Here is a 14,275-nt window from a genome sequence, read left to right as displayed (position 1 = left end):
AAGAATCTAAAATATTAAACATGCTTTAAGTTATGTCTCGCTTTTTTAACTACATAATTCCATTTGTGTTCATTCACAGTTTTAATGCCTTCAATGAGAATTTACAATGAAAATAAATAAAAACTAAGTGAGTCCAAACTTTTGACTGGTTGTGTATAATGTTGGAAAACACAAACAGTAAGCGTAGAAGTTGCGAAGTGGTAACAGCCGAGGGGTATTTGAACGCAACGCTCTAAACGCAGGGGATAAAGATATAATCTAATGTCAAAAAAAAAAAAAAAAAGGTTACAATTTGTTAATAATTCAATCACGTGGAAATTTTGTGGGTAATTTTACTACAAAACAACTTCCGCAATGTACTACCAATTTTAATACACCAAAATCAACACTCGCTCAACAGGCAAAGTTTAGACGAAAACTGTTTGCCTTATGGGTCCTCTGAATGCCCCTGTCTGTTTAATGACGTTTCCTGTACGGTTAATCAGCTGATTCTGCTTCGGTCGATCAAATGAACCAAAAACACGATTCAACCTGTAAATCGACCTGTCATATCTAACGACAGTTGGGGGTCTTCTGCTCGGAGACTGTTGACATGCTTTATTTGGGTAAGTGTGTGTAGTGAAGGCTGGTTTTCTCACCAGTTCACGGCGGCGTTTATGCTAAGTCAGTACGGTGGTACTATCGGCTAGCGTCCGGCCTGTTTAGCTGCTTTGTTCAGATTTTTTTTTTTTTTGCTCGGAGGTTGGTTTTGTATCAGTAAAAAAGGGTGTTATTTACCTCGTATGCTAAATTCAGGTCACATTTAAACTGCCGTGCTTGAAAATATTTGAGTTCATGTTACAGTTAGCTTTAGCGGTTAGCCGCAGCTCAGACTGTACACATAGCCTGGTGCCCTGAAGCGATAAACAATCAGCACAAACATCCGATAGAAAGTCACATTTTTCTGAAACGCTGATACTAGTTAAACTGTCCAATCCTTTTATATTGTCTAACACATAACAATAGTAAACCTATTGTTATTGTCATGTTTATTAATACACATATATTTGATCAGAGGTGGTTCCCAATGAGTTGTGATTAAGTAACAGGAATTTGACAGACACTGAAGTAGTCATTGAAAACCTTATTCAGTAAAATAATGTCAGAAAACTGAATTTAAAGTGTCAAAAGTCAAAGTATGTGTCCCATCACTGTTTTACTATTACATGTTTTTATATTTATAATGGTGTACAAAATAAAACTGTACAAATAATAATTAGGCTAGATTCAGATGTCTCAAATTAATACTTCAGTTCTTCAGTGAAAGTGTTCAGTTAAATTTCACCACTGGAATGCAGGATGAATGTCAGCTATTCATTGACCTGATTTGCTTTGTGTAGACTGTCATCATGGACAAAATATTGGAGGGTCTCGTCAGCTCCGATCATTCTGTTCCAGTGAAGAGGGCCATTATAAAGAAGGTTGTGGAAGCAGCAGAAAAAGGAGTCACAGAGGAGCAGTGTCAGGCGCTGTTTACTCTCACCACGCGCCTCATCTTGGTTGGTGAAGATGCGTTTCAAAAACAGGTGGGCTTCCAAGTTCTGGAGGCCTATGCCCGCTACCACCGGCCGGAGTTTGAGCGTTACTTTAGTAAAGACTTTGTCCTCAGTCTGCTCCAACAGGGCTACAGCCAACTGGACCACAAAGACCCAGCCATAATAGACTATATTCACTGCTGCCTACGGCTGCTCATCAGCTGCCCCTCGGTGCTGGAGATCTTCAGTGTGGTTCAGGTGGAAGTTTTAAGAATGGTGTGTGAACGTCCTGATCCTGCCCTCTGTGCCCGCCTCAGCACCATGCTATCGGACTTTGTGCAGTGCATCCCAAGGGACAAGTCAGGGGTTTTGTTCTGCCAGCAGTTGGTGAGGACCATCAGTTACTTCCACTGCTTTGCCAGCCAGGAGCGTGAGCTCAGAGAATATGTAGGTCAGGTGACCAAGGTTAGCACGCTGCTGCAGAATATCTGGAAGAGTGACCCAACTACACTGCTGCCCTCACTGCAGGAAGTCTTTGCCATTATCTCTTCCATAGGTAAGACATCCTTTACAAAATGTCCTTTCTTCAAAGAAATGTTTTAATTCTGATATGAAAAGGTTTTACCTACCTATATTTACACATATGCAAGTAAAGGATGTTTGGATTTATCTGTGCAGATCAATAAATGAGGAATGTTACCTTGTAGTCTGCTCATTTTGGAGGGCAATGCCAATAGCGACCTTTGATCCTTGGCTTGGTTCTGTTATTTGCATTTGGTAGATGCTTATTCAACAATATTCAGTATTAGCACCTGGTGCAGTGACCGAATTTTTGATGTTATCATTTCTTTGAGCAATTACTTTCAAACCCACTGAAAGTATTTGTTTTCTTGCAGAGAAAATATTTTTAAGTTTAGTTTGAGAAAAAGATTTTAGTTGATAGGAAGATTTTAGAATGCTTCAGCTAAAGTTTGAACTATCTTATTTTGTTAATTTGCACTGATGTAGCACAAGCCACCTGGTTGTTAGGGATACTGTCAAAAACATGAGATCCTCAGATCCTCTGTCATCTTCATAGTCTCTTTATGAAACATTGTGAAACTATATACAAAATTCTCCTCAGTATTAAAAAACTAGGACCATTTTTTTGTGGAAAATCATATTTTCATACAGGATTTTGGTTTTTGAAATATGTTACCCAACCAAGCGCTCTGCAGTTAGTACATGATTATTGCAGTTTCTGCCCTTTAAGAGTTTAAATTAGTGTCAGTAATTCCTGTATGGTTAAATATGAATATAAATGCACATTGAAGCCTTGGTTCATTGGAGAAAAAAAAGTCTATTTGTCTAATTATGTTTATGTGTAATTATGTTTTCCATTTGTATTCTACAGACCCATCCTTTGACCCATCCATTGCCTTGGCCAGTCTGGTGCAGCACATCCCTGTCCAGATGATCACAGTGCTAATTAAGAGCCTGACCACAGACCAGAACGTTAAAGATGCAAACATGACTAAAGCTCTCTGCAGGTTAGATCACACACTGATTCACTTGAGACGAATGGCAGTGGAGTATATGGTAAGAGATGATTGTTGTATGTTTTTGGCACATGTTTTAACACTCAGTGCTCCCCCCTGTGTGTTCAGGATGATTGACTGGCTGTCCTGGCCTCTAGCCCAACATGTTGACACGTGGGTCATTGCTCTGCTGAAAGGACTGGCTGCAGTTCAGAAGTTCACCATCCTCATAGATGTAACTCTGCTCAAGATTGAACTGGTTTGTAGTGAGAATTCCTTATTTTTATTTACATCAGGAATGGGCTGGTCAGAAATGTAATCGAACTGTTTGAAAAAGGAGAACTCTCACAGTGTTTCAGAAAAATGATTTACTGACCTTAAATATAAAATCTTTCTAAAATAAATGTAATATAATGTCAATGTATTAATGACATATTTATATGTTTTTGCTTTTTATTTTGTCACTGTATCTGTAGGTATTCAGTCGTCTGTGGTACCCCATTGTGCGACAGGGGGCACTGACTGTGCTCTCACACATGCTGCTGAGCTTCCAGCACTCTCCAGAGGCTTTCCATTTGGTAAAGGATCTCCCGTCTCCTCACAGCCCATTTCCCTCTCTTATGGCCACTTTATTGGTTTTCTCATTCTCTTCTCTTTTGGCTTAAATTACTTTAAAGCTGCGTAGACTTGTTTTTCCCTGAGCCCCAGGCTTGATGCCACTCTCCCTTTAATGATGTGCGAAGCACTTAAATGCCAACTAATGGCCCTTGAGTTGGCCAATTTCATTAGTATCCAAAACATGAATAGTCTCAATACTTAGCAAATGAGACTGAACCCTCAGTGGGGAAGCTACCCCCCAGTTGGGTGCACCAAACAGGGGGTAGTAGTTCTCATTAATGTTATGTTATAAAGCAGTACCTTCCAGTACCTCCTCAGCACCATGGTGTTTTCAACAGATTTTTTTCTTTGTGTCCCTCAGGTTGTTCCTCATGTGGTCCATCTAGTCCAGTCTTTGAGGACAGATGGCCTCCCCACCAGTAAGGCCTTCTTACTACAGTTTACAGAGCTCATCCACTGCATGATGTACCAATACTCTGGCTTCCCTGATCTGTATGACCACATAGTAGAGGCCATCAAGGTAAATACTGCAGGACACAATTTACTGTGGATATTTTATGAATGTACATATTTTAAGAGAATGTTGATGAGTACACAGGGCAATCACAGTGTTTTTCTGCATAAGTATTATCAGCACTTAGGCTGAACATCAGTGTTGGCAGCATGTTACTGTCGTAGCTGAGGGTTAAACAAATTTGAACAATCTTCTGTCCAGTTTTCCACACATGGACATCAAAGTGAAAGGAAGACAAAACAAAGTTCTCATACATGCATCTATTTCCAGTTTTTGGACATTTTATCTCACCTCATGTTTGTTGATGCTATAAACATTTTTTGAAATTAGAGAAAAATCACTATTTAGTGGAGCTGATATCAACTCACTGACATGTGAAATGTGAGCCTGGACTACACACAGCTTTTTGTAAGATACCAGAAGAAAAAATATGATAATCTTCATCTTTAACAATGTGTAGTGCTTTCTACTGTCTATTTTGTAAAGTCTTTATCTTAAAAGTAAATATAAATGTGTTGGAGTAAGAGGTACACTGTTTGCATCTGAGATGTAGTCAAGTATAGGTATAATGTGGCATAAAAAGGAAATACTCCACTACACCTGCCTCACTTAAATACAGTACTTGAATAAATGTGCCTATTTAAGTAACTCTCACTACTGAATAATACTAATACCATTTTTTTTTTTGACCAAGATTGTTTTGTATCTGATTCTTTTACTGTGCTCCATCAGGACCTCCCTAAACCTGGAGAAGAGAAAATCAAGTTGGTGTTGAATCAAAGTGCCTGGACGTCTCAGTCCAACTCATTTGCCTCCGGTCACCTAAAGGAAGCAGGGAAGTCTGAGACGGGAAAAACAGGCCTGGTCAACCTGGGAAATACCTGCTACATGAACAGCATCATTCAGACCCTGTTCATGGCCACTGAGTAAGTCATGTTCACATGTATACTAATGTTTTTGTGTATATCTTTTACTGTTTTCAGCGTTGACCATGAACAGTCTGTGTATCGCTAAATTCCTGTGTTTCTCCAGTTTTAGGAGACATGTTTTATCATTGCATCTAAATGGCTCCAACATGCTTATGAAAAAGCTTCAGCTGTTGTTTGCTTTTCTTGCACACACTCAGGTTAGTGTTACCTTATGTTTTACAGTTTATTACAACAGAGTGATAACTATGCACAAGTCAAACTGTGTGTGTATTTTTGTGTGTGTCCTACAGAGGGCAGCATATGCTCCCAGAAACTTCTTGGAAGCGTCTCGGCCTCCGTGGTTTAATATGGGTTCTCAGCAGGACTGTTCTGAGTACCTCCGATTTCTCTTAGACCGGTAGAGTGGCACACCCAGCACATTGAACAATCAACACATGCACTGTGTAGATTTGATTTGTGTCAACATAGTTTGTCAAATTACAAGGCAAATGAATCAGTTTGTCAGATGAATTCATTTCATAGCCTTTCATGTTCCAAACTGCTGTTATCGTATTGGTCATTATTGAAAATATGTTATAATGATAACATTAGCAAAATTTACTTTGAAGTCACTAATCATGACAGTTGACATTTTTTATGATTTACTTTATTACTCTGATGTAGTGCAACAAAACTAAATGTTTATGTTAAGTGCAAGTAAAATTACAAAAAAAGGAGATTACTTGGATTCCCCAGTGGTAAGTAGGTTGTACACAGTGCATTGAAGGTGGACTGACATTAATTGATGTGAACTGCACTTCAACTGTAAATAATGTGTGATGGGACGTTTTTTATTCCATTGAAAATATTGAGTGCTTCTGTTTCCTGATCTCAAGGTTACACGAAGAGGAGAAAACACTTCAGGTCCTGGAATCAGCTCAGCCAAAAGTCTCCTCCCATATTGAGAGAAATGGCAAAGATCCAACGTGTCAGAGCTCTCCAGAGGACACTGGAGAGTCATCTTTGACTGGAGGAGAAACTATGCATGAACCTGACAAGAGGACTTTGATAGAAAGGTTGTTTGGAGGGAAGCTTATCACAAGTATCCGCTGTATGCAGTGCAACAGCATCTCAGAGAAAGGGGAGCCTTTCACAGACCTATCTTTGGCTTTTTGTCCTTCGGCCACCGCTCAGCACCGACCTGAGGGGCCGTCTGAAGAAGCCAAGGGTCTCTGCCAAGGTTCTGTCAATGGTGGAAGTGAAAATCCTGATCCGGGTTCAGTCAAAGCCCCAGCAAATAGTGTCCATGTTGTGCCAGTTACAAATGAGCCTCCCCTCTCTGTGCCTGATCTGGTGAACTATTTCCTGGCTCCTGAGATCCTGGATGAGGAAAATGCCTACTTTTGTGAGAAGTGTATCTCCCTCCAGCGAGCAGAGAGGAGCTTGAAAGTGGTGTCAGCACCTGAGTACTTAATCCTCACCCTGCTACGATTCTCATACGATGCCAAATGCCACGTCCGAAGGAAGATTTTGGACAATGTTACCATTCCGTCACTCATGAGACTTCCCGTGCAAGCACCATCGACTTCTACACAGTGTTCCTCTTCCACATCTTCTCCTCTGCAAGTAGACTCGCCTGAGAGCAGTGAGAATCTGGCCAAAAAGCTCAAACCATCACAAAAAGATGAGGAGGAAGGGGAGGAGCAGCAGATAAACAGAGGTGGAGACATACCTGTTCAGTCAGTGCCCTATGTCCTCTGTTCAGTGGTGATGCATTCAGGTGTATCATCTGAAAGTGGCCACTACTACTCTTATGGTCGTAACATCAGCGGAGCAGATGGAACGCAGCATCCAGCCAGCTGCTTCACCCTCAAGGAGGATTTGGGTAACAGCCAAGCTGAATCAAACCCTTCCACTTGCTCATCCCTCTCAGTTCTGCCAGAACAAGGAGATCCGCTGCCTAATAGTGGCCAAGAAGCAAGGGATTGGCTGCTGTTCAATGACAGCAGAGTGACATTCACGTCTTTCCAGTCAGTGCAAAACATTACTAATCGCTTCCCCAAGGACACAGCTTATGTGCTCATGTACAGGAAACAGGAGGTACCGGGGCAGAACATAAATGGAGGACCGAAGGAGAATGGGATGAGAGTGAGTGCTGAACCTCCCCTGCAGAAAGAACTTCTCGATGCTATTATCAAGGACAACAAGTTGTATTTACAGGTGAGCAAAGGGTGACTCAATTTTTTTTCCCCATTTCAGAAAAGCACAAAAAGTTGGCACAACCTCCAATAACAACTAAGATCCACAGAGAGGACTGGGGTGTGTTAGGGGGTTGGAGATAAGCATGAAGAAAAAGAGGTCAAAATATGAGAATCATAACTTACATGTGTTCTAGAAGCATTCGTTAGGAGGTTACACCAAACTAACTTCATGCTGCGTTTGGGTAGTCCTTGTGAACCTCTACTCCTAATCGAGAGGTTGGGCTGGTCGTCTCTCAGAAAGTAGTATTCAACTGCACTCTTTGGGTACTCCAGCTTCCTCCCACCATCCAAAGACATGCACTGATAGGTTAATCGGTTCATCTAAATTGCCCATAGGTCTGAATGTGACAGTGATTATTCTTCTCTATATGTCAGCCCTGCGATGAACTGGCGACATGTCCAGGGTGTACCCCGCCTTCGCCAATAAGTTACTGGGATAGGCTCCAGCGACCCTAGTGAGGAGAAAGCGGGCTTACATAATGAATGAATGAGTATTCAGCTTTGCAAGTCTAAGACTGAATAGGTAATGTGCTGATATGACATGAAGGAAGGCTAAAACAGCAGAAATGTCATATTTCATCACTCTTTCCATTTTGTGATTTGTCAAGCACTTATCTTTTTCTGCCTCCTTTCTTTTCTTGTATATTGCAATCATAAACAATACCTGTATGATTACTTTAGTGAGCACAGTGAGCAAATGCTATTAGTGACTTCTCTGCACATCCCTAGTCTCGTAAAAAGATAGAAATTAAAGTAATGAAGGCACATTACGAATCAAGTGATTTAATACTTGTATTTAATCTACCCCTAAGAGGCTTCCTGGATATTCAGGCTGAACACTGTGCTTATTTTTCATGCTTAACATGCGTTCTACTTATGACATTATTACCACTAACCCTCTTAAGCAAAAGGCTCTTCTGAACTGAAACGGCAGCTAAGAACCGTGCAAGATTCTCTCAGGTGGAAAGTGGCAAAGGGAAAACAGACTGCACTTTTACTGATAATTGCAAAGTATGGGACTTTTTTTTTTTTTTTGACTGCACTTGAAGCAAAATCTGAGCTGTCCTGTTACAAAGTGTGAGGTGTAATTTCACAAGTCATTGAACTGTGCTCAGTTGAGTTGACATCCCATTGCAATTGTACAAGTGACTGAAGTAACTCACCCCTAGAGGGAGCTGTAGCAATATTAAGTAACAACACCAACGCACTGTCAGTCACACAGAACAGTGCTCATGGTAAAGTAACTATTTTGCACTGTAAAGCACAGGTGTTGTGTGGGTTTTACTGCTGTTATAAGGTAAAATTAATCTACTGAGTAAACATTTCTTGTGTCCTCGCTGCCAACAGGAACAGGAACTCAATGCTCGGACCCAAGCTCTACAGGCCTCATCCTCTTCCTGCTCATTCAGGCCCAACGGTTCAGATGACAATAACCCACCAGGGAGCTGTGGCCCATCTGGTGGAGGAGGGGGGGGAGGGGGCTTCAATACTATCAGTAGACTGGTCTTCTGAATGAAAACCCCAGATGAACTGACACTAAGGGAGTCTTGGACTGCCTCATAAAGAAAACTGGACTGTCGGAGCAGAAATGTGGACACTCTGTCACAGAAAAAGCACTGAAATGATGTAAACACACAGACAGAACATACTGTATGTGTTGATTCTGTACCTCGATTCGATTTTGTTAAGGTCTTAAAGTTTTGACAAAAATTGTTTTTATACCACTGTTTTAGTTAGAATCGAAACATTTACAATTCATATAGATTTGTAATCCCAAAACTTGCAGTGTTCACATCAATTTTGCAGTTTTCAGTACCTGAGTTGCTCAATCCCAATGATGCATATGTGTTTTTTTTCCCCCTCAAATGAATAATGTGGCTTCATATGATTGGTATTATAAAGTTTGTGAACATTCAATTCAGGTACTTAAATACACTTTTATTGCTAAAATGTGAAATGGATTGTGTTGAATATTTTCACAGTGTGAGTATTTAGTATATTATCTCACACATAAACATAGCCAGATCCATGCATACTACAAACAGTGCACAATCCAAAAGAAAGCATTCAAATGTAAAAAGGCAGACTTTATCAAGTTGTCATCATTCTGAACACACTGCTCACAGTCTGGGTTTACTTTTCTGATTTGCATGCAGTTTTTCCTTGTGAGCTGTGGAATTTGATTTTCAAGACATTTGGATCTTTTTAATGTGTTCTTTGCTATTTAATAAGTTTCATATCACATGCAATAAATGTACATTTGAATTAAAACATCATTCTAAATAATCACAAATATATACAGCGCAATATATTACAATACTAGGGCATTTTCAATTTGAACACTTTACTGCTGTTCTCACTATGACTGGTGTGATTTGCAGCGCAGTGAATTTCAACTTTTTAACCGCATAATATATTCAGATTTGATCATTCAGGGAGACTTTTGTGTTTATGCTGATTTTTCTTTTTTTTGTGCCTTTTGGTATTTAATGCAGGTTTATGAAGAGGTTTTGTCACTATACATCTCAGTTGTACTGTGCTGACATCTATATTCCTCATTATTACTTGTTGTATTGTCCTACTTCAACATGCAGGTAACCTTAAATTTACTTTACAGCAGCCGTTTGACAAAGACATGGACAAATGTTATGATTTAATTTATACTGAAATGCTGAGAACCTATCTGCAGAAGAATAAATATATGATAAAATTGAGGAACATTTAAGGCAGTTAATCTGTTAATAGTAAACAGCAATTGCACGATGAAGCAGCAGATGACTTGAGGAAATCCTATGTTAAATTCACTAAACACCAAAGTTATGCAGAAAACTATCCGCTTACCTCATTGTTTACTTCACCTTATCTCCACCAAGGATGCATATATACTATGTACAATGTTATACAGTCACAGAAATAATTATTAGACCACCCTTGTTTTCTTCGATTTCTTGTTCATTTTAATGCCTGGTACAACTAAAGGTACATTTGTTTGGACAAATATAATGATAACAAAAATAGCTCGTAAGAGTTTAATTAAGAGCTGATATCTAGCCATTTTCTATAATAACCAAAATCACTTAGGTACTTACATCAATAGCTATGGCATGGTACTGACAAAAACAGTGCTTCTGGGCATTCCATGTTCTTTTTTCTGTCTGTTTTAGTCACATAATACTTACAGGAGTTAGTACTTGATTGCATAACCATTGATTTTGGTGACTTTTGAAGGTCTAATAATTTTTTCCACGGCCATATTAAAAGGTGTTGCACTGATTTGAATTAAAATTGCTGGAAGGCTTACAAATATGCTGAGGATAAATCCATTTTAGAGCAGGTCCAGAAAAAAAAGCATAACCTTAAATTTTTTTCTCGCTCTTTTAATAGTGTGAGATGGAGCATTTGATTGAATTACAGCGCTGTGAGTCCTTGGTGAAAATATGCACTCTACCAGATGCCCTTCCCATACTGCACAGAATGTATTTACTACTATAGTTTCTATGTATTTTATCACATTTTGGCCACATCTGCTACTGTACATAATATGTATTTTGCAATGCAGACATTGACAATGTTAGAAAAGTGCTTCAGCATGAAAACTGTAAAATACAGAAATCTATATGTGTTAATTACATATTAGGAAACTCACAAATTACACAGATAAACTTAAAAAGTGTATTTTTTATTATGTAAATGATTTCGTTGGTTGACAAAAACAGAGAACTGTAAGCTGTTTCATAATTCATGAAATCAAGAACATGAAATCCCCGCTGCTTTTTGCTTTGTGAGCAAAACATGTTTCTCAAATGGAAGTGAGTACAGACAAAGCAGTAAAAGGGGAACTGGGAAATCACACACACTCACTATTCCCACAAGAAGAGGCAGACAATTGTTGACACATTAGCAAAATTGCCATTTTTTCTTTACTAATTTGTGACTAATAACCTAAAAATCCTGCAGTAGTACCACTAGTAGTTGAATGAACATTTGGAAAAATCAATGACTGTAAATTATTAATCAACCAAACCATTCCACTTTTATTCCACTTTTATTCCAACACTGACTGTAAGGAAAGGCCTAATACCAGAAAATGTCCTCAAATTTAAGGAGCAGAGGAGCACATGATTTCAAACATTAATCAAAGGAAGTTTCTCAGACATACTAATTTAAGCAAATCTCATTTATCGAAGATGTTATGGGCTATTTTATGCCAAAATAGAGGGGAAAAATATGAAGTGGAGTTGCTATGTTGTGTCTACAGCCTTTAATTGCCTCTTATTTCTTAATCAGTGGCTGTTGAAAGAGGTAATGCATGTGTACAATGGCAAAGTCATTAATCACAGAATAACAGGGAACATCCTTTGGGGGAAGTGTTTACCATCACAATAGCATTCCAATCAGATTCCTCAGATACCACTGTGCGTCCATGGGAAACAGGTCTGTGACTGGATAGACCACAGATACTGTTTAAAGAACAAATACAGAGATTATCTTTATATTTAAGGAAAATAATCAATGAAGTGTTCGCAAATACAAGTCTTGTCTTTTTTTTTAGCGTCTTCAGCCGGTTTTGTTTATGCTCACTCAGATGTGCATACCTCTGTACAATTGTATACCTGCTATTAAACAATCCATCGGCCTTTTGTTGTTCTTTTGTAACGGAACATAAACTATTGTAGGACTACATGTCCCATGTTTAAGATCTACTTTTCCCTACACGCTGCCGCCTCCTCATGTCGGCCTCTAAACTAGTAAAAATGAAGACAGCACATGTACAACATTTTAGTTTCCGGTTGTATCCCTCCAAATGAAGTTGGGATACATGATAAAGGAACGTATGCTAAGTTGGGAATTCACAGTGAACGTTTCATTAAGAGATAGAAGCTTCGTGTTTGACTTGTTAACATAGTCACTATTTTCTCAGATATGTTAGCTAAGCATAAGTTGCGTCGCGTTAGCTAATATGAATTAGCAGCTAAGCTAACGCTAGCTAAAGTAACGTTGATATTTTAAGTGTTCTTTTTAAATTTTAATTCTATTTTTTATTATATATATATATTTAAAAAAAAAAAGGGGGGGGGGGGGGGGGGATATTTTAAGTGTTCTATACAAATACTGTTCTGTACAAGTTTGATGTTAATGCTCAGTCTGGAAAAAATAGTGTTTCTTTGTGGAAATATTTTGAGTGCATTGCCAGATTTTGAGAAATAAAATTGAGAAAAAAAAAAAAAAAAAGTTGATATTTTAAGTTGTATCTTCAAATGGCCTGAGTTACTTGCCTGAACCTTGTCAGACCCAGGAAAGTGATTTTTTTTTTTTTTTTTTTTTTTTTTTTACATAAAACAATTGCAGTGATTGGAAACTACATAATGCAACCGTTTTTTCAGATACATTTTTAAAGTAATTTTTATTTTATTTATTGATTTTTAATGGAATGTCCTTACAATGTACAGCATTTTTAAGTAAAACTGTCTAACATTTTTTTTTTTTTTTTACATAAAACAATTGCGGTGATTGGAAACTACATAAAGCAACTGTTTTTTACAGATACATTTTTAAAGTAATTTTTATTTTATTTATTAATTTTTAATGGAATGTCCTTTGCAATGTACAGCATTTTTTTAAGTAAAACTGTCAAACCTTTTTTGTTTCGGCTTTTTTTTTTTTTTTTTTTTTTTTTTTTTACATAAAACAATTGCAGTGATTGGAAAATACATAATGCAACCGTGTTTTTTTTCAGATACATTTTTAAAGTAATTTTTATTTCATTTATTAATTTTTAATGGAATGTCCTTTGCAATGGACTGCATTTTCTTTAAATAAAACTGTCAAACTTTTGTCCCTTCAAGAGGACAAAAATGCATTATTATTATTATTATTATTTTTCCCAACCGCTCGTGACCACGACGGTTAAAGGGCGTCTTTTATTGTGAAAGGAGGCTGTCGGTGTTTCCGGTGTTAACCGGTTGTGTCCGTGTTGCTTCACGGAGTCCTGTTCCCTGCGAGGGTGAGTTTAGGGAAAGACGGAGCCACCCTGTCAATCACAATTAAGGAACCATGGGAGTAAACTGGTAAGGAAGGTCCGCGGAACCAGTGTGTTTACGGTGAAGATTGTTTTCATTTGCCTAAAGACGACAATTATGCACCGGTACACTTTGGGACATTTACACCTGATCTCCAACTGGGAATCGCTCCACTTTGACGGGAATTAGCATGAGGCGTCACATATAACAACAAAACTTAGCGAGTTTCTGTCGACTGCGCCTATTTTTTGCCCCCACAGCGCTCCAGTTGAACAAAATACACAAGTCACCGTTGATATTTGTACAACAGGCGGTGCCGCGGAGGTTTATTCCACTCCAAAGTCAGGATATAGCCGTTTATTTGACTACAACTCGTGGAAAATCTGGTCTGTGCATTTCAGGGAACTGCTTTGTCGGTGAGGCGACTTTCGAAGGAGGAGTGACGGTATTTACCGATTAAAAACACACACAATACTATGGTTTAACTTTGAAACTTCATCATTTTAAGCAACTGAAGAATGGTTTTTTGTTATTTTTTCAGGTATAAGGAGACACTCCCAAAAACAAAACGAAGCCAAATATCAGTCTCCGCTCAAATTCCAGGGAGAAAGGAGCAGATATGAGTGGGGGAGACGTGGTGTGCTCGGGGTGGCTCAGAAAGTCTCCTCCTGAAAAAAAGTTGAGACGTTACGTAAGTGCACTTTATATCCCATTCTTTCACATTGGAATAAAAATACCCAGTTAATTAAAGAAAACGTAACACAGTAGTGCGTGGACTCTTCCCTGGACGCCTGGGACCAGTCTACGACATGTGTAGGCCTCATCTCAGTCTTGCATTTCAGCAAATAACCCTTTCCCCCCCCTTTTTTTTTTTTGTTTTACCTAACTAAAAAGGTGTGTGGTTTCCTGGAGCTTCTTGGTAC

The 14,275-nt window shown here is 38.7% G+C and overlaps 2 protein-coding genes across 9 annotated transcripts in view; both read left to right on the top strand.

Annotated features, from left to right (window-relative positions):
• The first annotated feature begins 439 nt into the window (after positions 1-439).
• usp38 (ubiquitin specific peptidase 38) lies at positions 440-13,353 on the top strand. 2 transcript variants are annotated; one of them, XM_030140611.1, is made up of 11 exons: positions 440-605; positions 1,380-2,070; positions 2,908-3,043; positions 3,161-3,290; positions 3,508-3,609; positions 4,011-4,169; positions 4,896-5,089; positions 5,196-5,289; positions 5,383-5,489; positions 5,968-7,223; positions 13,342-13,353. In XM_030140611.1, exons 2-11 carry the CDS (start codon positions 1,389-1,391, stop codon positions 13,344-13,346), a joined length of 2,865 nt encoding a protein of 954 aa, XP_029996471.1. In that variant the 5' UTR covers positions 440-605; positions 1,380-1,388; the 3' UTR covers positions 13,347-13,353. The 2 variants fall into 2 exon arrangements, with proteins under 2 accessions (XP_029996471.1, XP_029996464.1); XM_030140604.1 differs by lacking the exon at positions 13,342-13,353 and adding an exon at positions 8,680-10,046 and having other exon boundaries at positions 5,968-7,291.
• The window catches only part of gab1 (GRB2-associated binding protein 1), a 70,693-nt gene continuing 69,760 nt past the window's right edge, over positions 13,343-14,275 (top strand). For all 7 annotated transcript variants that reach the window (XM_030140662.1, XM_030140635.1, XM_030140671.1 and 4 more), the window contains exons 1-2: positions 13,343-13,797; positions 13,894-14,043. In XM_030140662.1, coding sequence (XP_029996522.1) covers positions 13,972-14,043 — 72 coding nt within the window. In that variant the 5' untranslated portion in view covers positions 13,343-13,797; positions 13,894-13,971. The remainder of the gene's footprint in view (positions 13,798-13,893; positions 14,044-14,275) is intronic.

This window comes from Sphaeramia orbicularis, chromosome 1 (assembly GCF_902148855.1).
Source record: "Sphaeramia orbicularis chromosome 1, fSphaOr1.1, whole genome shotgun sequence".
Lineage (NCBI taxonomy): Eukaryota > Metazoa > Chordata > Actinopteri > Kurtiformes > Apogonidae > Sphaeramia > Sphaeramia orbicularis.
The sequence above is the reverse complement of the archived record's forward strand: the minus strand, read 5'-3'. Positions and strand labels throughout refer to the sequence as shown.